Source organism: Poecile atricapillus, chromosome W (genome assembly GCF_030490865.1).
Source record: "Poecile atricapillus isolate bPoeAtr1 chromosome W, bPoeAtr1.hap1, whole genome shotgun sequence".
NCBI lineage: Eukaryota > Metazoa > Chordata > Aves > Passeriformes > Paridae > Poecile > Poecile atricapillus.
The window spans coordinates 31,609,519-31,636,450 of NC_081288.1; the positions used below are offsets into that span (position 1 = coordinate 31,609,519).

The window sequence follows — 26,932 nt, forward strand, 5'->3', positions numbered from 1 at the left end:
TATCACTAAATTAATGGTTCCTAGTTTAAAAATAAACATTATGATTTTGCCTCAGTGTTTATATAACATCTAGCAGTCATTATCTCAGAATTCCTAGTTTCACTGTTGGATTTCAGTATGGATTTCACTGGGGATTTTTTTTCAGATCAAAAACTTCCATTTCATCAATTCTTTTAGCTAAAAAATAAATGCAGACTTTAGTTACAAACCAGGCAAAGTTCTACCAAGCTAATGGAAGCATATCTAAATAATAATCCATTGGATGAGAAAGACTTCGTAAGAGTTTGAGCTTGTTAGTTTTGGTGGGTTTTTTGTGGTTTTGTTTTTATTGTGTTGGTTGGATTTTTGGGGGATGATGCAGGGAGAGAAGCTATTCAACACTAACATCTCTTTGCAAAACCAAGAGGAAAACAAACTCTCCAAGAGAAAGCTAATATACCTAGGGAAAAAAATCAGTTATAAGTCAAGGTTTGGGGGAAAAAAAGAAAAAGAAAAAAAAGCAAAGAAAGCAGTGATGATTGATAGGGAGGCCAATATCTGCTTTATGTGACTGCGGATGTCCTGTAACAAAGGACCATCTGCTTTTCCAAAATTACGGCAGTATGTGCACTCTGTCTTTCTGAAACACAGTATGCAAACAATTAATTTTTCTTAACATATTGAACAACTGCACAGGCTGATATTTAAAGGCCCATGAAGTCTCTACTTAATATTTTGTATTGCTATGCACGATGAGACTTTTGCTTTTACTTTCCAAAACTGATATATAATTTTTCATAAATTAAAGTTAGATATTAAATTTTTTTATATTACTAGATATAAAGGAATACCAGATATGAAATCTCTGTACGAAGAAAAAAGATCCATAGAAGCAAATTCTGGGATTTTTTTTTTCACTTCATCCTTCATGTGCTTTTCTTTAATTCTCTTCATTCCAATTAACTGCTGAGAAGCAAGCACAGCTTCACTGACCTAAAAATAACATTTATTTTATTTGGGACTCGTTCTCAGAGTAGCAAGATGAGGACAAAAAATTAATTATTAAACATACTATATTTTTAAAAGTTAGGAAAATATTCTATTTCTTGCTCACATAAGGTACACATTCTATCTAAATAAATCGTTACTGCTGACAGCTTAATTACTACACAGTGATTTCAAACCAGATATCCTCATCTGGATGCTACTGATGTTTGCCCACATGTCAAATACACACGCACACATATCAGGCCATGTGCCATTTTACTTGCACTGAATCCAAGTTAAGGTAAACAGAGTCAGATCTGTCCAAGAGAGATTAAATGCATTATTCAGCGTCCATTTTAATTTTATTAAATAAGACCCATGACAGAAATTTCAAGAAACCTTCACTCTTGTTTGTATTGCCTTATTTGCTTGTGTAAGTAGAATAAGATGAAATGTAAGAATAGAAGAATCTCTTCAGGATATTGCACCAACCTGTGCAGCTGCTCTTACTGCAATCCAGGCTTGTACTCTGTAGACTTCTGTTTGCATAGCCTCCTCAGAAGACCGATCTTCAGAAGGGGTCTAAAATTATATACCAGTTCATAATCAGGATTCTAAATATATTAAGGTAAATTATATTCCAAACATAGAAAAAAAGTCCTCCTACTTACAATATTGCAAACATTATTACAAAAAATTACAAAGTAATTGTTTTATTTGAAAGTTGTAAAAATTAGCACTGACTGTAAATCCATGGATTAACTGCTAAAAATGAAAAAAAAATTCCAGAGCATACTAATTGGCTGCTCCTGGAAAAAGTTCCCTCAGAACAGCTTATACTATGGTCACTACTGTATACAGTGCTGCTATCATATTCCATTTTTTTGAATCTTCTTTACCTCTTTTCTCCAACGTTACACATTTTGCTTTCTATCCGTGGCTTGTAGAAACTTGTATTTCTCATGCTGTCATTCATATTTGTATAGAAAAATTGAAATCTGATAAAGTTAGCATTTAAAAATATGTTTGAATGTTTGAATATGTTTGAATGTTAACTATATTTTGCAAGGTAAAAATTAATTCATATATAATCAAAAATGAAAACACTTGGGTCTGTGTCTTCCTATTTCGTACAGAAAAATATTTTAAATACTATCATTCAATGCAATAAAAGGAAGAGATAACATCAAACAAGATCAAATTCTGAGAGATCAAAAATTATTTTATTTCTTTGTGTGATTTTTCTAGGAGGACTTTCAGTATCAGTATGATGTAGAAGTCTCTGCAATTAATAGTATGGCAAGGTGCACAATATATATTTCCTGTTTGGAAGAGGCCACTGCCCAAGAGATAGAAAACACACACTTGATTTGGAACGCACCAAATCTGTCTGTGATTCATCCTCATTAATTTCAGCAAAATTCAAATATGATAGTGCTATTTCAAGGTATGACCGTCTTATTAACCTGTAAGAAACAACATATAGAATAATCAGCTTTACTATCAAAGTAAGCATTACAGTGATACAATCTGACTCCTGCATAAGACTAGCTAGATACCTAACCAAATAAACCATTCATCCAGTGCCTGTCATCTACTTTAAGTGTAGCTTCTTTCAGAAATCAATGGGATCCTGTTTTAAAGTCATGTGAGTCTAAAACATCCCTATGGTGTGCTTAACAAGTAACAGCTTGATTTAACAGTACATCAAATATAATTTGCATTATTTGAAACAAATATTCCATAAATAAATTGCAAATATTTAGTAAGAAAACCCTACTTTTGCAAGGGAGGTGATCTTTCTGTAGTGTTTGTCTTCCTTGCACAATTTAAGGTATTTATACATGGCCCTGGTTTCCCTGAAACATAGCTAGCTAAATTTGGATATCAATCGAATTGGATCCTCAGTCAAACTCCCAAGAATCAGCTAAAATACCCACAGTGACCAAACAGACTTTTGTTTCCTAACTGGGCTCAGATGAGGAACCTTCTTAGTTTTGAGTTCTGTAGCAGAACGTTTCACACCTTCAGACAGTGATCACCTATTCCCACTCTCCGGCCCTGGTTTCCCTGAAACATAGCTAGCTAAATTTGGATATCAATCGAATTGGATCCTCAGTCAAACTCCCAAGAATCAGCTAAAATACCCACAGTGACCAAACAGACTTTTGTTTCCTAACTGGGCTCAGATGAGGAACCTTCTTAGTTTTGAGTTCTGTAGCAGAACGTTTCACACCTTCAGACAGTGATCACCTATTCCCACTCTCCTTCTATGTTTCCTTCTCTTTTCAGTGATTTTTACAGTAGTACTGTAAACTAAACAAAAATCATGGAATCATAGAATGATTTGGGTTGGAAGGAGCCTTTAAAGGTCATCTAGTCCCACTCCCCTGCAAGGAGCAGGGACATCTTCAATCACATCAGGTTGCTCAGAGCCCCATTCAACCTTACCTTGAATGTTTTGAGGTACAGGGCGTTTACTAACTCTCTGGGCAACCTATTCCAATGAAGCATCATTGTAAAAAATTTCTTCCTTATTATATCTAGTCTGAATCTACCCTCTTTTGGTTTGAAACCATCACCTATTGTGCTATCACTACAAGCATTATTAAAAGCTCTTAACTCCATCCTCTAAGCCCCCTTAAAGTATTGAAAGGCTGCCAAAACGTCTCCCTGGAACCTTCTCTTTTCCAGCCTGAAAATCCAATTCTCTCAACCTTATCTCACAGGAGAGGTGTTCCAGCCTCTCGTAATTTTTGTGGCACTCCTCTGGACCTGCTCCAACAGGTTCACATCTTTCCTGTACTGAGAACTCCAGAGCTAGGTGCAGCACTCCAGGAGGGACTTCACCATATCAGAGCAGAGGGGCAGAATTACTCCCCTTGACCTGCTGAAAATCACTATACCTGGAGAATTTCTCCAATGTTTCTATTCCCTATAGGTTTATAACAGTCTTTTTATGCAGATTCTTGCTGGCTCTGCAGATTTCTTCAGATCTCATTTATGACTTCCGCAAGCATAGCAACGAACTCCTGCTCATACAGTTACTATTCTGGACAGATTAATATTACACAGAGTTGGTTGTTTATATAGTACAATAAATTGCAGCTTTAGTACAATTTGTGTAAGGCAAAATACAAAAGTCAGAGTATTGTACAGTTAAAGACCTAGCAAATTAACTGAGAAGATGGCAAATTCTACACTTGGTTGGCAACAATTCAGTTAAATTTCTAGTCTTGCTAACAAAAAAGGATGTGAGACATCAAGAAACAACTTTAATTAAACAATCCCACAGATATCACAGGCCTTGTATAAATGTGAGCAGGATGTTAAGCTCTCTAAAACAAGAAAGCCATGGTCCATTGATGTCTCTGTACATTCTTTTAAAAAGATCGTAGCAAATTAAACTTGCAAAACTTCACAGTCCATTTCTGCACCATCTTTCATCATGCTGGCTGCTTGTTGAGGTTTATTACTATGCTACTACTTCTACATTCAGAGTTCTGGTTCATTAACTTAAGTAACAGAATACCCAAACAAGCAAGGTAAATTGCTGCCTTTACACTGTCTCTTAACTAGACATGGCACATTATTCATTTAGACTGGTCAAGAAACAAAAAAACTGAAGTCCAATGTATCAGAGCTGCTTGACAGAATTTATTGGCTGTCTTGGCTCAGCTCTTCAGGCATCTTCTAGGCTGATAACTAATGCCAAAGTCACTGTCCTGATATCTGTTACAAACACATTTCCTACGCTCCTTCTGCCTCTGCTCTTCTGACTATTTCTGGCTGGTAACCTTTTCAAGCTGGATTTCTGTTATCTGGAAGGGGGCAGACCACAGCTCATCTTCTGAAATATGAATAAACCTCCTGTTTAATTGATAGCTCTGTTCCCAGTGTTGACAGATAGGGTACAAATTTGGAAATAGAACAGAAAGCTGCAACTTTAGTGTAGCTCTAAAAAAATGCTTTTAAATGTTCTTATTTGTTTTAAATAAGAGAATAAACATCCACTAGCTCTTCTCAATTGAAATAAAACTCTCTAAAACATAAAAGATACTCCATAATAGAAATCCCAGACCAAGTCTCAAAAAACTGTTTAAAAATTATATTCATGTTTTACTTAAATTCTTTTCAAAGTTATATAGCTATATTCTTACTCATATTTTTGATCATGTTGCTGGCTGATCTTAATAGCTTCCAACAGCGTTTCAATAGTTTTAGATGATTTGTTATTGCCTGCTTCAGTTAGCTGGCGTTCCATCTTACCTTAGAAAGAAATACAGAAAGTAAATTTTCAAGATGTTAACAATTTTTCTTCTGTAAGACCCACCCAATCTGTTTTTCCCTCCAGAAAAGTTGAACACAGTACATTATCTATTCTCCTGATAAGCAAGATCTGTTTAAAAGGTAATGCACAATACTTGTGTAACAACTCTCTTCACTGAGTAGATAAAATAACCAAACTTGGGAATCATAACGATTCCCAGCACTTCCTGATCCCAACCAGCAGAGCACTGTATATACGGACTTGATGAGCAGACAGAGGCCTGTTCTGTGCTGTTGTGCACACACAGTGTGGCCCTCAGGCCACAAAATGTCTGCATTTTTAGAGCTACCATGCTTAACATTGCCTAGGAAGGCACTCAGGATGTACAAACAGGGGTTTATTTACCTATCTGAAAAAGAAGTTGAGCTTTCATATTAAATTTTTTTGTTGCAGATGATCTGCAAAGATTCAATGCTGATTTTAAATGCCTGAGAGCATAGAGCCATTGCAAGCGATCTGTTGCAGCTGTAGAAGTTACTTTTTCAGCTAATGTGTGTCCTAAAGCAAAAAAACAAAACAGTTCTTTGTACATTATTTAGTAGACAACCAATTAATGTGAAAATAAGCTAATTCTTTAGAAGAGATGCTGCTACACATTTACTGTTAAAATTCAATTTCCAAAAATTCAAGTGGTCGATGGATATAAATACAAAATTATAATATTGTTTGTATGAGTGAAAGTTAACTAAAACTTAAAAATAATTATGAGTTGTGTTTGTCTTACCAATTTTCATTTTGACTTGGGCTAGCAAGTTAATATATGGCAGGTAGATATTCTTCGTGGGTAAGACCAGACAAGTCAATGTACTGTCTTTTTGCCATTCAATGGGTTCACCATAATCAAAAATCTATGAAAAGAGTATGCTCATTAAAATCAAGCTGCAGACAGCAAATTAAATAGCAGTTTGAAGAAGTAAGTTAGGTATTGCAAAACTGATGTGTCTTGAAAAGAGCACTAGAAAAGAATTCAATATTCTTGAATTCCTTTTCTTTAGTGTGTACTTGTCTTGCAGAAGAGTCTTGTGATGCAAACAAACAATTTTAATGAACTCTTGATTAAATTTAGTAACTTTAGGCTTTGGCTCTTAAAACTCCCTAAAATTAGTATCTAAGAAATAGATCTCAAGAGTAACCAAAGCCTTGGAAAGAAACTGTCATTTCTACAAAGAAATCTGACACCCAGCAAAGGCTGGAAAAGAAAAAGAAATTAGCATGCAGGGGCCAGTCAAACCTTTCATTCATGGAGATAAGACAATGGGGTGACACTGTAAAATGCCAAGTCACTTGAAGGCTAGCAAATCTCACAGTTGGAAGTTTGAGACTGAAGTGATCTATATGATTCTTTATTACTAAAGGAAATAAATATTTCAATGGATTAAACTTCTGTTTTAGAAAATATGAGGAGAGAGTTTGATCTAGAAATATTTCTCTATAACCTGTACCAAATTCAGATAAAAATGCCTACATATTTTTGGATCCCAAACAGGTAAAGGTTTAGTACTCTCATGAAGTGCATGTCTTTAGATTTATTTTTTTATTTACATATTTAAATTTTTACATGGAAATTATTTCTTCATACCAATTGTAACAATCCATCCACCTAAAGTATCATGCTACTTTAAATAGATTGTCCTGATTCAAATTATTCTAAGACGCAAAGCTAAATTCTTGGATGCTTCAGAGTTAGGAATTTAATGATTTACATTCTCCCTGAGGTGTTCAGTATGAACATGTCCCTCATTGAAAATGGAAAAAGAGAGTGTTCTTCATCTCTTTAAAAGTCAAATTACCTGTATCTTTTTCTACATCTGGATGTGTATTTTGCAACTATTCAGTATTTTTAAATTCTGTGAAAATACCAGATTACACATGTGAGCATGCATGATGAGTATGGATAAAAAGTTTGGTAAGATTAACTACTTCTTGACACTATTCTAATGTAGTTAAAACTGAAGTGATCAGTTACTAGGAATAGCCCTTTTTAATAACTGATAAATAGTTTCCAGGATAAATAATTAAGGCTCTTGAAAGGATTTGGAAATGCACCGACATGTACTCACTGCTTTAATGGTAAGCTCATGTGCCAAAACAAGCAAGTTTAATGGTTCCACTGCAGAAGAGCAATGTTCTGAATCCTCTGTTTGCAGTGACAGTATTTCTGCCAGCAGAAGCATACTTTTCACAAGAGTCAAAGAAGCTGGCAGGGAAATAAATGTATCCTCTTGGAGTAAACTGATGATATTCTGTTTGGACATAGAGAACATAAACCAAAGTAGTTACTATCTTCCTGTCTATTTATGAGGACAAATCACACAAAGTGAAAAAAAAAATCTATTTTAGAGGCACTATTTCAAACTTATTTAATGCTGCCATCAGCTGTTCTGACTACACAAAAAAATGCATCAAAGAAAAGTGAAATTTTTCCTTTGTGTTAAAACCTGCAAAAGAAGTTTAACTTCTGCCACAGGACGTTTTTCTTGCAGGTCAAGAATAGCAGCTTGCACCATTACTTCAGCCTGAGTCTCAATATCACCAAAGGCTTCTGCCTCTACTATTACTTCTTTAATCACACTTCGGCGCTCAGCCACATCATTTCCTGAAAGAAGAGAATATATGAATAGTAAAAATAGAATAGAAAATACTTTACTGTGTGTTCCACCATTCTTAAGTATTACTACACTAAAAAGTTACAGAAAAGATGACATTATAAATTCCACACTGCACTTGTACAATTTCATCAATTTTGTGTCAAATTCACTTTTAAAAGAAAGAAAAATCACTTTGTTTCTAAACTGCACTAGGTGAAAGTTCATCCAAATGCTTGTTATGCAAGCCACCAACATAAACATTACAGTATTTTAGATCTGTTCCACTTGTTCAAAAATCTGATTTTAGTTAAAATAGTAACAGCCTTCGGAGAAATTATCCAACGCTGATTAAGTAAGAGTTTGGCAACAGACTTAGACTGATTTTGATACTTAAGTGAGCATCAGAGTTGTTCACAGAACCAGGGAACGAAAAATATTTTATTCATAACCAAACTTCAAAAAATGTGTTTTGCAATATCTCTCTTAAATTTTTAAAAAATAATCAGGAAAATTTTTACGAAATTTTTACATAGGGATATTTCATTTATTGGAGATATAGAAAGTGAAAAATATTTTGAGACTTTGAAAACCAGAAGTACTCAGCATCAGCACTTTTTAAAACAACCATACTTTCTTAATTACACTAGAACATTTGAAAATTTTAGACACAATTATCAAAAGATAATGAACATTAAATGAAAATTAATATAATACTTTCTGTTTCCATGTTCTAGGTGATAATGTGCTCATAGATTTATTTTCTTTATTGGATTGGATGAATTTAGTACAAATAATTTATTCAGTGGTAATACAGCCTCAGAATTAATGTTAGTATTTTTTTTAACTATGAGAAGAATTGTGTCTGTATAGGCTCATTTTCCCAGTATCATCCCAAAATACAAAGCAAGAAAATATAGTACCTTTCAGATCAACAACACCATGTATCTGTGTCACGAGTGCAGTCACTAGCATCGCTCGACACCTCAGCCACAAGCGTACATTCACGTGCCCCTGTGCTGTTACATGGGAAGGGAGTTGAACATCTTCAGTGGTGGAATCCTAATAAGTCCCAAAAGCAAGAAAAATGTTACTTTCTGAGTAACATACTTAACTACAAACAAGGCAACTGGGCAGCATCTGTCTTAATTAAATTAATACAAATATATTACAAATGATAGTAACATTCTAAACAGAAGTTTATTTGAAGGGTAGATAAGTATTTTTAATAACAGGAGGCCATTTATTATTTAAATTTTAATACATATAAAAATAATTTTAAGCATTGAATATTAAACCACTTTTTGAGTGAGACTCCATAAATATATCTATATACTATATTTGTTATGAAGAATAATTCTAAGAGTTTGGATTTTATTCCACTCCAAAAGGAATATTACAAAAAATTCTAAGGCACACAGAAATCTAATTGTAGAGCAGGATCAGTATCAATTTCTGGTACCTCAGTAATGACTAGAAAGAAAATTTTAGTTTTTGATTTCCAGAGTTTTATGTTTCTAGTGTTTAGAAACAAATATTAGTGTAATGTAGTACTACAGATATTTGTGAGAATTCTCAGCTCAACTCCTTGTGCTATCTTTATATATTCTAAAAGTCTTTCTATTACTGAAATTCCATAGTCCATGTTCTACTATTTGTTTCCACAAGCCATCACCGGGCAGTCCACCACATGCATTTTACTTATACAAAAAAACATCATGACTGACTTGCATTAATGCAAATGAGAAAAAAAATACCTAGAGCTCAGTTACTGAATACAGGACCATCCTAAGAAAAGAGAGGAGCAAGTGCAGAGAGACAGAAGCCCCTGCTACGCAACACAGACAGAAAATAATTACATTGCGTGCAATAAAGTCCAGTCTCAATAGATGTTACAAAACCTAACTGCTCAATTGCTCTGACCATGTGAGTCAGTTTGACTCACTGTGCACTCAAGAGTGACTGTGGTGTGTGACCAACAGGCTTTCCAAAGCAGAGGTCAGAATCCCTATGTGTTGGACAACAGAAGCCAGCTGAAATCTTGCTCCATGTGGAACACAGCTATGATGTAAAAGGGTCCATCTGGCTCTTTCAAAGAGAATTCCATTTTCAATCAGAAAATCTAAAGTACCTTAACTGAATAATACAAGATTTTCAACTGATAGCTTTTTTTTTTTCACTTCTTTTTTGTTTGGGGGGTTTTAAACAAAAGAAGATTTTCAGTGCTGCCATTTGAGAGTAATAGAAATAAAAACTGTAATTCCTAACCTCATACAAATTATAATGATGACTACAGACACATTGAGCACACTTTAAGCAAGCAGGTATCCAAAGTGTGACAAAGATCATTTTTTTCCCAGGTTAATGGTAACCACATAATACAAATGACTGCTATGTTCTAATATTATGGAAATCACTCAACAATTAATTCAAGAAAGATTCATATACAAAGAAAGATAAGTCTAAAACAAATATCCAGACATACCAAACACTCCCTTTCATCCTTTTCTTCTTGAAAATGTTCCCCATCAATGCTAAAAACTTTTGCATCTTGGAGAAGTCGAATTGCAGAGAAAGCCAAAGCAACACTGTGGTATTTCAATAGAGAAATATTATTATATATTATGTTATGTTCTGTTCTGTTATATTATTATATTATTATTGCAAAAGAGAAATATTATTTAAAAATACTAATTATATTTGCCACTTTATGATTTCATTAAAATAGATACTTTATTTTTTACTATGCCAGAGATGTAAATCAACAGTTACCAATTTTGCATCAGTAAAACAAGGTTGCACTCAGACTATTTTCTGAATTCGTAGGCACTGCATCATAAAAGTGACAAAACAGCAGTAAGAGGAAAAAGCTGTGCCATAAGACACCCTGATAGTATTTCACTTTTAGGGTGGTCAGGCATTGGAATAGGTTGCCCAGGGAGGTGGTGGGGTGACCTTGCCTGGAGGAGCTTAACAGGCATCTGGATCAGGGTGATACAATTTAGTGGTTTAGGGGTCACAGTGGTGATGCTGGGTTGATGGTTAGACTTGATGAGCTCAAGGTCTCTTCCAACCATGAGGTTGTATTATTCTATCAATAGCATATAAGCTAAAATATATCATATTCTGTTGGAGCAATCAAAACAGAACTCCATTATAATTTCCAGTTACACACAGAATTATAGATTCATTTTTACTGGTAAAGACCTCTAAAATTGTCAAGCCCAGCTTTTAGATCTAGTCAAATCACTAGATCAACACCAACCATGGGATTTCTGTCTTCAGGGATAAGTTCTTAGAAATTAGAAGATGCAAAAATACTGAAAATTACAAGATACATTAAGAGAGTTCTATGTCATCCACAACTAAGATTAATACCTTTCTTTTTAAAACTTTTCTAGGCTATGCATTAATCCCGTTAAATCCACATGGTCAAATACTCACAGGATCTTAGTAAACACCATCAAGATAATGAGGTACCCCATCAGTAAGAAATCACATGACATTGCATCTACTGTACTCCCTCCCCCATACCCTAAATTCTTTTCTGGAGTTCACTCTGAACAGCACCTTTGAAAGATACAGACACCATTAGGACTGCTGCAACATTCAACCCTATGTGTCAAAAAATGAGGGGCTTAGATCTCAAAATATTGTCAGGTTTCTTAAAATATTAACTACTGGCTTTTTCTTTTTTTGCTGTCTTTATAAGCACTCAGATACACTCAGATAATGTTCCACTTTCATTACATGTACAAAATGTGTGTCTACAGCAGCAGACTTCGTAAATACAATTGTTTTATTAGATGAAGACATCTGCAAAGCCATCATAGACAGAACACCTTTTTCATAACAGTTGTTATGAAAATTTGGAATTGTTGTCCAGAGGACACACTACTCAAAATATTCTGAGAACTGCAAAAACCAATGTCTCTTTGTATTGGTTTCTCCCAATTGCACATTTTCCTCTATGTCTGTAAATCTTTACATTCTTACATCTTCTCTAAAACATTTTTGAGTTTGGTTTTGGGGACTGTCTGTCTGGGTTTGTTGTTTTTTTTTACCATTCTACATGTTCTCTGCCCAGAGCAACATTTTTCTAATAATTCTAAGCTACCAGAGAGTATGCCTAGCTCACTACTTAAAAGATTTTTTCAGCAGGTTAATTGTTAAAAATGTATAACCAAAGTTCTTATCTATGCTGGTTTTTTATACAGACTCTCTTTACTTTGAGACTGGCTGTTATGAAGCATATGAAAAAAAAATAGAAAAGAATTATTAACACTTTTAAGTCCTTTTTATGCTGCCAGAACAATGCAAAGAGTTCTTAATGCAAGAGAGATTCATGGTCTGTGTGAATTTACTGCTTTTGAGATGTTCTAGACTAATGGTTCCAAAGGCAAAGATCTTGCACAAAGAATGCTGAACAAGAGCTGAACTACTTCTGAATTACACACATTATTCTGTCAACTTATGTATAACCACAGAATGGATAACCTCCTGTTAAGATAAGAGAGCAGTTTAAGTCTTCCTGTCATTTCTGATTCTACCCTCCTTGCTGTTTTTATGATGCAGACCTGGATGGATTACACCAATTCAGCACAAATAGACCCCAAAGTAACAATGAGAGCCAAAGCCATTAATATCTTGGCTTTTACCTTTCAGAATTCAATCCTCATGAATCTCTTTCATCATCCCTTTACCTCAGTTTTATTCAACAAAATGAAAACAGAATAAATCAATGTTGAATTTGATAAGTTTCTCTCTAACAACAGAAAAGGTGAAACAGAATTTGCTTATAAAAGAAAACAGAAAATAACGATAATGCAATGATGTACCCCAACTACTTTTCTTTTTTTAAGAGTTCTTCCCTGAAACCAGACATCAAAGTTAAATTACTGCAAAATCTGTTTTTTCTTGTAATATTGCTTGAGATGCTATGGTTCACATCTCAAATACCTTGGAGAAGGTACAGCACCTAAGAGTATATACAGGCTATTAACAAATATTAACCTAAATTCCTCAGCACCACTGCCTCAAGTTAACTGCTCTTGTCAACATTTAGCAATATTGAAAATGAGGCTATTTTTACCTATATGCTTACACATTGATTCCTAAGTAAAATATAGACCACAAGCCCAAAGATTCATATATGCCTTGTTTTAAGTCAAGATTTATTAATGTAAGCAGACAAGCACACATTTGGGTAATTAAAAAACTCACATTTATAGGACAGACACTAGTCTCCTTGAGATCAATGGGATTAGTCCTATATATAAACTTAATTCTGAAACATACATTTTTTTGCAAGACAGAAGCTTGTAATGCAGAAGCTTCCCTTGATGAAATTTTTGTGACCCTCTTCTGCTGTCAACAAGAGTGATGTGTCTATATATTTCCCTTGACAAAATACACATCCTTTTATCAGCTGGATCAGAAAGTGACAAGATGATCAAAATAGGAAAGTACAGCTGACTGTAACAATTTCACCACTAGGTCATTTCGCTAAAGGAAAAAAAAAAAAAAAAGATGAATTTCTGTAATATGATGCAAAGTTTGATTTCTAGGCTGGCAGGCAGAAACATTCAGCTGTCTGAAGAAATGCTCCATTTCTATCTGAGGCAGACATATCAGCAGTTTCCATGGCAGTGCAATAAAACTGCAAAATAGGTTAAAAAAACCCAAACTCTTACTTTGTTTTTGATTTTTTTTTCCCCTGCTACTGACCACTATCAAGATATAAGACCCACTAAACAAACACCCATCAAAAATTTGAGAGTCACAGAAAGTGATCTATAAAATCCTTGACATCCATTGAAATCCTCAATATTCTAAAAAAGTTTCTTCAATCTGAGACAAGTTACAAACCAACAGAGAAACTAGTCTCTAGGATATAAACTGCATGACAAAATGAAGGCTTCTTCATTGAAATCTCTTGCATATACTGGATATAATCAAATTCAGCAGGGTAAGAATGTCTGAGACAGGACTCCACTAATATAGGTTTTACCAGGCCTAGTATCAAGCTAAGATTACACACACAATATTTCATAAGTGTGCATACTTGGTTACTAGTATAGTGCCTTTAAAAAATTCAGGACACTCAAAAGTATGATGAGGTGACTGTCAGTGACTAGTGGATTTCTCCTTGACAATTTAAAGTAAATTAATCTGCTTTAAAACCCATTGAAATGGATTTATATTTCATGATGAGAAATGTCCACAATTAACCTACAAATTCTTGCTTTGCATCTTCACTAATGACATTATTGCTAAATGATTACAGTCCTAATATCTGAATCTTAGGGAAAATAACATAATAATTTTAAAATAACATACACAAAAGCTGGGGTAAAGACCACACTGCAGACTGTTACTGTTTTCAGTTCAGCAGTCTATACAGCACAGTGAAGCACCTGTCCTTGTTAATTATTGTTACTGCTGTACCATAACAATGCAAAAGAAATTGTGCTATTTAAAAGTACTGATTTGGAGAGTTTTTATTCAGCAAAGAGAGCTGAGAGAAGGAAGGTGGCTTGTTTTGTCATAGAATAAACCATAGTAAGAAATTCCACTGAGAGTGATTTATCTATTGGCCTGATGAGCCACCTACCATTTCATCAGCAATATTCACCACTATTTCAACAATAAAGAAAGGGTTAATTTTTTTCCCTTTTTTTGATGCTTACTGTGATATAAGATTTACTGCAGCAATTCTGGTGTGTTTAGTTAGATTAGACCTAACAAACATCATAAATACTGATTACATTGTAGCAAGTCTCAATCTAGTCTGGCAGGTGATGGTGCTACACCTGAGTGCGCTCCATCTGTAGTTAGCAATTGAAAGATTTTTCCCTCTAATAAAGTATTAGACAAAAAGAGCTTCTCACTGATAAAATGATGCATTAAACTAACATCCTTCTTACACAAATTAATGTAAAATTACAGGTATGTGAAACAGATGAATCCTCCTAGGTAAAAGACCAAAACAATGGAAATTAACATCTACAAAGTGTTAATGTATTTCTGTATGTCCAGTATATTCCAAGAACATTAAATTCTGCAAAAGAAATCAGAATCTCAAAAAAAAAAAAAAAAAAAAAAAAAAACAACTGAATTTGGGAATGTTAATCTGGAGAAAATATCAGGGATACAGATACATAGAGATAATTCAGCTGTAGAAATAATACAACAGTATTTTAGATACCATCACTAACAGTATAATTAATGCTGCTAAAATCTATTCTAATATGTTAATGTGTACTTCAATGCTTTTTAACCACTGTAATTTAAAAAATAAAATCTTGACATTTTAATTTGAAACCAATAAGTACATCAAGAAGAAATGTTCCTTTAGGACAGAAACACAGGACACTCTAGAACAAAGTAGAATTCAGTAGTTCAGAGATAACATTAGTGTTCTGTTGTACACTTTAATATTGTAAGAACACACATGATCTAACATATCCAGACTTTAACCAAAATCATGAACATTGCAACTTTTTCTTTGTTCTTATACAACACTTTATCACAAAAACATCTCATGGGGAAATTGTAACTGATTCTCTGTGCCAATTGAATCTCTGACCCTATAACTGATCATCTTTTTAAAAGTAAAATAAAACAATAATAAAAAATATTAAATGCTTCTGTATCTTACATTTGTAAATATACTAAAGGAGTTGTTACAGATAAATGCTCAGATTTACAATATTGATGTAGTAATAATGAAATTATTTTTTAATCACTGGTGGTCAAGGCTGTGCAAGATTAGGTTGTTCATAGTATTAATCACCTGAGAGCTGCTTGATGCCTTTGGTGAGAAATAGAAGCCAGTTCAAGTTTGGCCTCAATAAGAGCCTCTAAATCTTCCACAGAACATCGAGATATGTCTCCATCATATTTGTCCTGTATGTCCTGTACAAAATAGCTAAGACTTTCTTCAGCTTCTGTCAATAAAATCCCCTAGATAAAAACAGAGTTATATGATTTCAAAAAGTAAAGAAATAAACATTTTCTTTAGATATATTTTTTCTGCACAGCCTGCTATCACTGCATCTTAAAATAAATCAATTTAAGTGAAATATGCCTTTTCTATAAATGGGGGTGGGGTGGGCAATTCTGCTTTTCTTATGTTTTCAGAATTATTGTGTTTAAATCAGCTACATCTTAACTGTACCAGTTCTATTGCCATGCATGCTTAACTACATATTTTAAGGCTTAGAAATGTTACTCACTAATTTCCCATTCTTTATCTAATAGCTATACTTGATAATTTTATACTATACTTCTCACTATGTTTAGGAGTTTTAAACAATAAATACAATATTAGAAACAATATTAAAGGTGTTAAAAGAAGTATTACACTCTTTATTAGCTATATTTTGACATCCTTGTGTGCAGTATGTATCCTGAAAGTTCAACTATCATTTACAGTCTTTCTGATCAACAAATCTGTAGGAAGCTGTGAAAAACACATCTAAGAAGAAATTAATTTTAAATTAAATCTCAATTGTGAAGCTTTCAGCAGAACTAAAAATTAATTTAAATGTTTGTATGATCAATACACTACTTTGATCAAAATTCAGAGCTCTGCTTTAAAAAAAATCACAAAAAAACCCCAAACCATAAAAACCCCTCCAAAAGAATAGAATAGTTAAACAAAAATCAAGAGTAAGAAATATATTATGCCTCTTAAATGAGCCCTATCAGTTCAAATGAACATTTCTATTTTAGTTATTTTCAAGTTGCTATTTTCAATTTATTCTGAAACTTTTAACTTTCTAGCATATAACCTACACCAGTTGCTATACAAATTCATCCTCCCTTCTCCAGATGTACTTTGTGCATTACTTTGCTTGTAACAATGGCCAAAAGTAGATACTTCCAAAGTGCAAGACCCCTCTGAATGAAGAATATGTCAGCCCTTAATTTTCGTATTTTTGTGATGTGAAACTGCCAAGGATAAAGTTTACAATTAAGCAAAATCCAACTAAACAAACCCCCTTCAAACAAGGAAGTTCTAAGCTTCTTTAATAAATAGTATGTTTTTTAATAGCAATACTTTTCTAATAAAAAGTATGTTTTCTTCAAAATAAAGTACCAGAAAGAGCAACATGAAAAATTTGAAATATTTCACATATGAGAATGGTAGAGAATGTTTTTTATTTGCATAGCATATTGCCCCATCAAAGAGTCTCTGGCATGTTCTACAGATGGTACCCTCTGAAAGGAGATGATTCTATCTTGAAATCCCATTCAGTCTTTACCCTTTATGCTGAAATAGTCATACTGAGATCTGATTGTGGAAATATTTGAAAAATTATGTACAAAAAATGACAAATGATTGCACCAAATGGTCAACACTTCATGCACAGCTAGTAAGACTACAGTCAAATTAGGAACATAAATTTTTAGTCTCCTTTTTCATACCATCCTCTCATCATAATTTCTGTTACATTGAAGGCATTAGCAATGTTTTTGGATCAATCTGCATTTTCTTAATCCTTTCTCCTAAAAGTCAAAATTACCTTCAGCATGGCTATACTTAATTCATCTTTACGGTCAACAAGATGCACCACTCTGTCTCTTTGTTCCTGTTGTCTTGAATTCTGATCAGCATCAACTGTAAAATACATTGCTGATAAAATTTCAGATAACAGATGCAGAACCAAAGCATTCTCAGTAACTGAAGAACATAGACCTTTTGTCTCTACTAACAGCTGGGACTTTCAACATCGAAGTAAGTAATAATGGAACTTATTATTATTGTCGTTGTTATTATTATTATTGTTCTTTTTGATATTATTGTCATTATCATTATCACTATTAATAATAATAATAGAAGAATAATAGAAGAATAATTGAAGAATACTAGAAGAACTTCAACAAGTCTTAATGCTTATTTCAATAATGACTAATTTTTTTCAGCAACATTTAAAATGAGTATTTTCATAACATGGCATATTAATTCATATGCAGTTAAAAGTGAAAAAAAACATGCTTGAAACAATATAAATAAACTTTTCCACCATCCTTATAATTACCTCTTACATTTGATGCTGTAGTTTTGTTTGGCTCTGGCAAGCCGCTGTTGTCAACACAATATATTTTTTTTTCAACTTTTTCAGGTATATTATTTATTGTAGCAGAAAGACAAATGATGAGATGCATTTTGGCTAAGGTTAATTTATTCATAGTTTGTTGGTTGCACAGTGGCACCACTGTTAAAGACAGAATCGAATTAAATGTATCTTCCAGTACCTACAAGAAGGTTAATAATTGGGATTATTTGAAATGACACATTTTACCTTTCTCTTGTTCAAGACATATTCTGCTTCTATTAATTATAACACAAATCAACAATTAACATGAATAACATTAGTAATATTCTCCTTTATTATGAATGAGTTGTTTTTTTGTTTTTCCAAACTTCACCCCTTAGTAGCACTTGCTACAGCCTCAAGAGATTGGTTTTACAGTAGAAGGTGTATCTATGAAGTTATAGCTATTATCACTGCAAGTACTACTTTTCTGCATTGTACGTGAATCTGTAGTTCAAAAAGTTCAACTCAAAGAAAAGTCTGCTGTTAAGGTAAAAAAAATTCTTGAATCACATCATTCTAGCACATTTCATAGACTCTTTTTGTTATTCATTATAGCATCCTTGTTTTATCATGAGTTTAATAGTCCCATTTTAGATTAATACATTTAGAAGGTGAAAGTCTACACAGACTTGCAAGATTATGAGACCAGTAACAGCGCCACATATACTGTGAAGCGTTCAAATCAAAAGCTCAAGAAAATGCACAACTTGAAAAGAAATCAGAAACTAGTGAGATCAAAAGTTGTCAAGATACACTTCTCATTTCCATCCTGTAATACCAATTGTTGTATGGGACACATAAGTTTACTGTAAACAACAGAGACAAGTGGAGGGAAAAAAGTAGAGGTTTTATTTTACCAATTTGTTTTAATGGTACAATTTTTTCACATTCTGCTAACATTTACCCCTACCAGCTCAATGGATCTGAGAGAAGGTTAATAAAAGGAAATTATTGAAACTGAAAAACACAAAATAAGTTATTGATAAACAGGTGATTTTAAATAAAATGAGAAAATTACTGTTTAGACACTGGTTTATAGAGTCACCATTTTAATTTTTTTTTACCTCCAGAAACAGACTTCAACCCCCATCTGAATTAGGACAAATCTATGAAGACAAGTCTGATTGACAGAAATTATAACATTAAAACTGACACTCAATATTTTAACAGGATAAACACCTAAGCTTCCATATCACAACAAAGACTGAATAACTCCATTAGTGTGTTTTGCACAGAAAAGCCACAGATTTGTACATATTAGATCTCCCATCTGAAAAATGGTGAAAATGGTAGTTGCCCTTCCCTTGAGAGGTCAGCCATAAAATTTAAAATTTAGGAAATAGTAATCCATTGAGAAGAATATGTCTTCAATTTACTGGATTTTTTTAATAATAACATGAATTTTTTTCTGAACTGGAAAATTCCTACCTTAAGACAGTGAAATAAATATTTTTAATAGCATAAAATATTTACCTCTTTCAGGCTTTTTTTACCTGCAAATTTGTAGTACTCATGAGAGATTTTGAGGAATCGAATTTTTTTAAGGCCTGGAAAATGGACAAAACCAAAAGAAATTATTATGTTACAATGTGAGTATAAAACAAATGAGTTAACAGAGATGGGAGGAGGGATATTTCCCTTCAAATCTGCTCATTAAACTCAATTCGCTCTGCTTCACTGTCTGCAACACAGGGTAAAGGAAGCAAACATGAAGTTTGTCCAATGCTTGACAACGCTTTTGGTGATGAAATTTTTCCTACTGTTCATGCTGAATGCTAGTGCTCTGTCCAGAAGTCTTTTGTCATGTCACCTACCCAAAAGCATCACTCAGATAAGGGATACCTTGATTGCATTCATGCAGGATTAAATCATTAGTCCATTTCGGTATGTGCTTGGGAAGCAAGGGAAGGATGGTTATGGGGGAGGCTTACCCAATAACCTGATCTGCCTGCACAGGTATGCTCACAGGTAAGACAAAAGCCCCGGTCAATTGTTAACAGCTTCCAACCCCTGTAGCACATTAGTGACCAGATAGAGGGAAAATCAAACTGACCTGGGGTGATGTGAGTGTCAAAGCCCTGTGAGCAGCAATGGCGCTTATGGCCCAGCATCTCCTGAGGCTGTCCCTGCCCTCCCCAGGACCCAAGACCCCATGTCAGCTTTATCTATACTTTTCATGCCTGCATATGAAATCACACGTTTTTTCTACAGTAGTATCTGCAGTATTCAGTGTATAAAAAACTTGTTTCAAAACTGATTTTTGTCCCTGCTACTTAGTGAGAGATTTTAATGTCATTCAAAGCTTATTTAATTCATCTATTGAAAGAAATTTAGGAATTTCTTAGGAACGTGTAACAACTTGCAGATATAGAGTATGTGCAGTTTCATGAAGAAAATAGACTGTTAAAGTTCAATGTCATACTTTTCTGGTGTTTACCTGGATTTGTTCGGTATATCTGTATCCTGCTGGTATTTTACATGGAATTCTCTCTCCCGAAATAAGCAAAGACAGTTCATGAAAGGCCTCCGTAAAAAATCTTATATCTGTAAGTACTTTGATCTATGAAAAAATAACAAAGCCTTTGATTTGAATGTTACTCATTATTCTTTTTGCTCAAAATAAAATGTATTCAAAGGTAATTTTCAATAGATTTGACAACTAGAATAGTACATTGATGGAGAATGATCTTCAATGGAAAGAAATCTTTTACATATTACAGTGAATAATTGCAAAGATGGGTCTTTCTCTTTGAAAAACAAATTCTTTAAAAACTTGCTCCTGAGAAAGGGAAAAAACTTGCTTCATCTGGTAAGAGTTTTGACTGCCCAAGATCAAAACTTATTTCACAGATTTTACTCATAGTCTCATAGTACTCAGCTACTCTACCTAATCCATATCAGCATTTCCTGAAAATATCTGAAGTCAGTATCACTTTGACTCTTTAATACTCTTAATATCTCTTGATAGTTAGATGCCTTAAAAAAAAACAAACCCAAAACTCACAAATTATTTAAACAACAACACAAAGTGAACATTAGTGAAAAGACAAATATCTATTCCTAGATTTCATGGAACCTTGTTCTACCACGATAGTAAGAACAAATCCAGAAATGAACATTTGGGGAAAAAATAGTCATTCATGTTTCACACTTAAGAAAACATTTATAAGAGAAGCGGAACAAGATAAAAAAACACCAAGTGAGAAGTCTGGACCAAAGAAGGAAAACCTCCTCTTCATTAAATAGAGAGTAAAAAGAATTTATGGAAGCACTCAACAGCCTATGTAGGAAATTAACAGTAAAATTGTGTAAATAACTCTGCATGCTCCTAAAATTGAGAATATAAATAATAATTGCATTTAGAAAGTAGCCCTACCATCTGCTGTGCTAAGAAACACTAAGCAGCAGCTGAACTTTAAAGCATTACTTTTCATAGTAGAAATATACAAATACTGAATTGATTACACTTAACAAAGAATTGAAAAGCTTACTTGAAGCACAATGTGTTTTGAGAAAGTTTATTTGATTACCTTGAGGATTCTTCCTTCAATACATTTAGCTGGATCCTTACAAATCTCAGACACAATATATTGGTATAATGTGAACAGAGGTAAAAGCTGTAGCAAAATAGTAGATCATGCAGCTATAAACATCACACAGGGTACAATTATGGAAATAACACATTGCAATTACGTATCAAAAGTATATAGATAAGATTACTGCTTTGACCTTCACACACCATCACTACTTCTCTTACACTTTCTGAAAGATTAATGTGTTAAAAAGTTAATCAACTCACTAAAGCTAAGCTCTGATACTACCTTAAATGTGCTACACAATGTAGGAAATTAAGTTTGTCCAAATTATTCTCTGTATTTAAGGTGGGGTCTTTTACTACAGCATTACTGAGTAAACCTACTGGAAACAGGTTGGATTTCTAAAACTGTCTGCATTTTGATGCCTTATTTTTTTTTCAGTATAGCTAACAGAAGAATAGAATTCTGTAAGCTTTTCAAAATAAACACAATGAAGTCCTGCAACTGTCTCAGTGAAATTATACCAGTTGTAACATAAAGTAGATGGTGATGAGACTTAGTGACAAATTAATTTACATTTTAAATTGAAATTTTTTTGTAGGGACAACTAACAAAAAACCATTTTAAAACTGAGCTCTTTTAAGTATAGATACACTGTATATTCTTCTAGTATCTTAAGGGGCCCTACAGGGAAGCTGGAGAGAGACTCTTCATCAGGAACTGTAGTGAAAGGGCAAGGAATAATGGGTACAAAGTGAAAGAGGGGAAATTTAGGTTAGATATTAGGAGGAAGTTCTTTCCTGTGAGGGTGCTGAGACACTGGAGCAGGCTACATAGTGAACTTGTGGATGCCCCAGCCATGCAAGTGTTCAAGGCCAGGCTGGATGGGGTGTTGAGCAACCTGGTCTAGTGGGAGGCATCCCTCCCCTTGGCATGGGAGGTTGGGACTACATGATCTGGATGTCCCTTCCAACCCTAAACACTCTGTGATTCTATGATCTATTGTTAAACAATATTTCAGAAAAAGTATATTCTTTCTTAACAGATTTATGTGTTTATTGAAAATGAAAGAACTTCCGAAATTTAATTACTTTTCAGCTTTTACATTTTTCTTCACTTTAAAATGTCCCCAAGCTTAGAAAATGCTAACAGCATTGTTAGATTTTTGTCAAATTTACTTTAAGTTTTCATAATGTAGCTTAATATTTCTGAATTTGGATTACAAATGCTTGAGGCAAATGTTTTAAATGTACCCATACAGTTTCCTACTGATATTTGAAGTAGTTCAACAAAATTAGTCTTTGAAGTTTTATTTTTAATAAAACTTGAATCTTGATGTATTTTGATTTAAGTGTCAAATCAACTTAGCACCCACCATCCAAAACATTCCCACACAATAAGCATTCAGGGGAAATGAAGCCCTCATTCGGCTAAAACTGCAATTTCTTTGACCATGATCCAAGACCCGGATCTATATTCTGCTGGCAAAAGTGCAGAAAGAATCAAAAATGTGCATGGCCATGTGAAGCAAACAGACAAATTAAGTGCCTCTGCCTCTAGGTAATTGTCTGCTCCTTGATTTCCCTGGATCTCCCATAGTGAGGAAGTAACACAAAGCTAAATAACAAAGTGAACTCCAGTAACACAGGAGAGGAAGAAGCAACAACAGGAGTTAGCCTGAAGTTCCAAAAGAAATCAATTCAACAAATGGCTTACAGGCAAAAAAGGTGTAACATCTTTCTGCCTCCTCCTGCCTAACTCCTCTTCCATCTCTACCTCCTAACCTTTGTTATTCCCTGCTGCCAACCCTCCGATCTTTCCCCATCCCTGGTACTGGCTCCGCCACTTGCAGGACCTTGCCATAACTGGATTTAACTCATCAAAGCAGGAAAAAATCTATCTGCTTTTTCAGATGGAGAGTTTTCTGTCATGCTTGATTTACAGTGAAATAATCACCTGACAGGAAATTCTGTGCATACAGGACCAAACTAGAAAAGAGAGAGTATTGTACCTTTTGCAGTACTACTACTGAATTCTAATGTATAGCACTGCTGTACCCTTGATGGTACCTGCTGTACCTGCTTACCTTTGAAGGAAGCTGGATTGAAGTGGAAATGGTCAGACATTAAATGGAGGAAATAGGCACATGAGCAGCATAGGAGGAAAGTTATAAAAACACTTCATACAGAAGAATAAAAGAACATGAAAAAGAGAAAGGCAGAAGGGACTTTTATCTACTGGAAGTTAAAGTATTGAAAGCATTCAGGACATATTGCATTTAAAGTATTTTTCTGTACTATGTATTTTAAGTAGTATATAATAGAAAATTTCCTCTAAAATGTCTGAGCTAAATGAACCATGTGTTGTCATCTTCCAGAATAAAAATTTTTCCTGTGTTTTCTAAAACTTGTATGCAGCAAGCTGTACCTTGTTTCAAGTGCCACAGAACCTAGCCATAGGGGTATTTTGCTAGAGGTTCTGAGGTATCTCATAAATACACCCACACAAAAAATTTAGACTAGGTGTCTTAAAAATCATTTCCAGATGATAAAAATAATACTTACTATTAAATTTTGTTTTGCACAGTGTAGTTCAAACATAATGAAATTCAGACTTGCAACTACAGTAGAGATATCAGCTCTGTAGCGATCAGAGAACAGGTCAATACCAGGAATAAGAATACTTGTTTCATATTGTACAAAGTCACAGTCAAATGTTGGATGTTGAAGAGAAGCTCTAAACAGGGTCTAAAAGTAATAACAATGAATTATTTGTGAAAAAGTGTACAGGTATTAGTGAGACACTATAAACTCCAACTCATAAATGACTTCATAAACACAATTCCATCAATGCCTTAATTATTCAGCTGTTTCCAGCCACAATATTGAAAAATATTTTTAGAGAAAATGTTTTATGTGTGAGGCTGATGGAGAAATAAACAAGATGTAAATAGTCTAAGGACAGTATGTCTCCCATGGTTTCTGGAAGAGTTGCTGACTTTAAGGCCAGTTAAAAGCTATTTCCACCCTAGTTCCACCTTTAACTAGGTCAGGTAGTGCAGCTTATCAGCTAGTGCACCTTAAATCATGTAACAAAAAAACTAACATGAAATTTAATAATTTCTGGGAATGTTGCTGACTTTAAAGCCAGTTTAAAAGCTTGTTTCACTCTAGTTCCACCTTTAACTAGGTCAGCTAGCACAGCTTAAATCATATAACTAAAAATTAATATGAAATTCAAGGAAACCATTTAAATGTTCTCTCTTTAAAAGGGAAGAATGCTAACATTGTATCTGATGTTGGATATTCCTTCCCAATTGTGTTTATCTTGGTGTAATTAGCAATGATATGCTAGAGAAATTTGCATTTACACTCAGATCTGAAATATTAACAAGCCTAAAGCCTACACCAGAGGTGGAATTTAAACAAGGTTATAAAAGCTTTCCAATTCAAGGAACAAATTATGGCTTGAACTTCTTGCAGTACAGTGACAGTAATTGATTATATTTTTCAAGACAATCACCCTGCAAGCTGCTTCTATCCCAATTAACATCAGACCCACTTCAGTCAAGTCACAATTATTTCTACTGTTACACAACTGGAACAAATGTTTGCTACCACTTCTGTTGAAAGGAGGAATCACCATTGTTCAGCTTTGTAATTGTTCAGCAATTACAGTGCTAGAAGCAAGTCAAAATTCTCCTTTACCTTTGTTTCTTCAACTTGTTCTCCCTTTGGTGAGCTTAACAAGTTTTCCAGTGTGGCCTAGGGCAGGTCTCACAGTCACAATCATGACACAAGGTATCAGACCATGTCATTGCTTGGTTTTGGAAGAAGCCAGAAAACTTCCTGAAACTGCACTGAGATGAGTAATCATTGATCCCAGTAGAGTATAACTGGCAGAATACTTGCAGTCCTTTTTCCTGTACTGCTTTTGCTACTGGCATTTTAACTTCCATTTAAAAGTAAACTGAAATGTTGTGGGTTTTTTTCTTTATAGGTCTTTTTTCTGAAAGTCTGCAAACTTAATTTTAATGATATCATTTTCTTTGTGAGTGAAATTGAATCATTTTTAATATCCTCTGGTTTTAGAGCAAACTTATTATAGAGCTGAGATTTTAGTGTTACAAACTAATATTTTTCCATGCTAAAAAAGATTCAAAAATTTCTTTTTTTCCAAAGAATCTGTGCTCTTGGTTGAAAACTGAAGACAATCTGTGAAAACTCTACAGATCCAAAAGAGAGCACTCTGTTCTTGTTGATGCCATCCAGCTCTTCCTGAGCAGAATACTTCAAGTGAAGAAAAATATATTTGACTATCAAATGTTTTAGTCATCTTCCCTTTTCAGTATTTTTTCTCTGAGACACTCTAGCCTCCTATTGAAATGATAATTTTTAGGCTATAATACAGAAATAATGTTAAAAAACAAAGAATAAAAACATTGTATCTAATATGCATAAATTGTATACTACCTCTGATCTCCATTTTTCCTTTACAAGCAAAACAAAAAGAGAATTATTTTAACAGAGGGTCATTTCAGAAGCAATTTGTTAACTTCATGAATTTGAATTGCAATTGCATTCTTACCTTAAAAAGTATCGCAGAAAAATAGCAGTATTTTGTTCTTAATCTCATCTGTGATGTTGTTATATACCTAAAGCGCAACAAATAATAAAAAATACAAATGTACCCATCAATATAAATTATTGAAATCCTTGGCTTTTTAGCCTAATGTGATAATAATACTAATACAATCTAGATGTTTTTCCTACTGGAAAACAACTGCCTGTTTTTAAATGGATGCTCAGCCACACCATGCAAAGAAGCCTTTGACCGAAGATGTAACTAGACAAAGTGAGTTGTCTAGATTATCTTCAAACTTAACGGAGAGACACAGGCAATCTAAGGGCAAACTCCATCTCATACAAAACTAAAAAGATAAAGCAGATTAAGAAACTCACACTTTAAAGTGTATTTCTTTCCATAAAGGAAGCCTAAAATAACTAGCACAAGTAGCTTAACATGGCAGGTGTCTAGCTAAATTTAATGATTCCCACACAGTACCTCATCAGAGCCTTAAACCATCCTGGCAGAAGGGTAGTCCAGTGATCAACAATCCTAGAAATTTTTACTTCAATCTTAGAATATTAGAATCCTTTAATCTGCATTTTACAGCCTGTGACTAAGTTGCTGTAGAAAGAGCAACTCAAGAGAAAGATGTTTAACAGTCCAAGTGAGGTCTAAATACAAAAAAAACACCTGAGGGAGAAACCAGGAGGACAGTTCCCTCCAAATCCTGCCATGATTTGGCATGGAAGTATTAGCAGTAAAGGGATAGTGTCCAATGTAGCAAATAGGTGCCACAATCACCTGTAAAAGCAGCTAGGGGTTTGGTCATGCCTAATGGGA

At 34.0% G+C, this 26,932-nt stretch overlaps 1 protein-coding gene across 1 annotated transcript in view; it reads right to left on the reverse strand.

Moving 5' to 3' along the window:
• The window catches only part of LOC131592081 (cilia- and flagella-associated protein 54-like), a 101,611-nt gene that overhangs the window by 13,371 nt on the left and 61,308 nt on the right, over positions 1–26,932 (reverse strand). Inside the window, 18 exon segments of the mRNA XM_058863359.1 lie at positions 831–972; positions 1,459–1,548; positions 2,330–2,432; positions 5,127–5,235; positions 5,642–5,794; positions 6,021–6,144; positions 7,357–7,539; positions 7,735–7,892; positions 8,805–8,943; positions 10,367–10,469; positions 15,677–15,846; positions 17,412–17,506; positions 17,928–18,144; positions 19,481–19,534; positions 20,425–20,547; positions 21,518–21,604; positions 24,088–24,270; positions 26,111–26,177. Coding sequence (XP_058719342.1) covers positions 831–972; positions 1,459–1,548; positions 2,330–2,432; positions 5,127–5,235; positions 5,642–5,794; positions 6,021–6,144; positions 7,357–7,539; positions 7,735–7,892; positions 8,805–8,943; positions 10,367–10,469; positions 15,677–15,846; positions 17,412–17,506; positions 17,928–18,144; positions 19,481–19,534; positions 20,425–20,547; positions 21,518–21,604; positions 24,088–24,270; positions 26,111–26,177 — 2,300 coding nt within the window.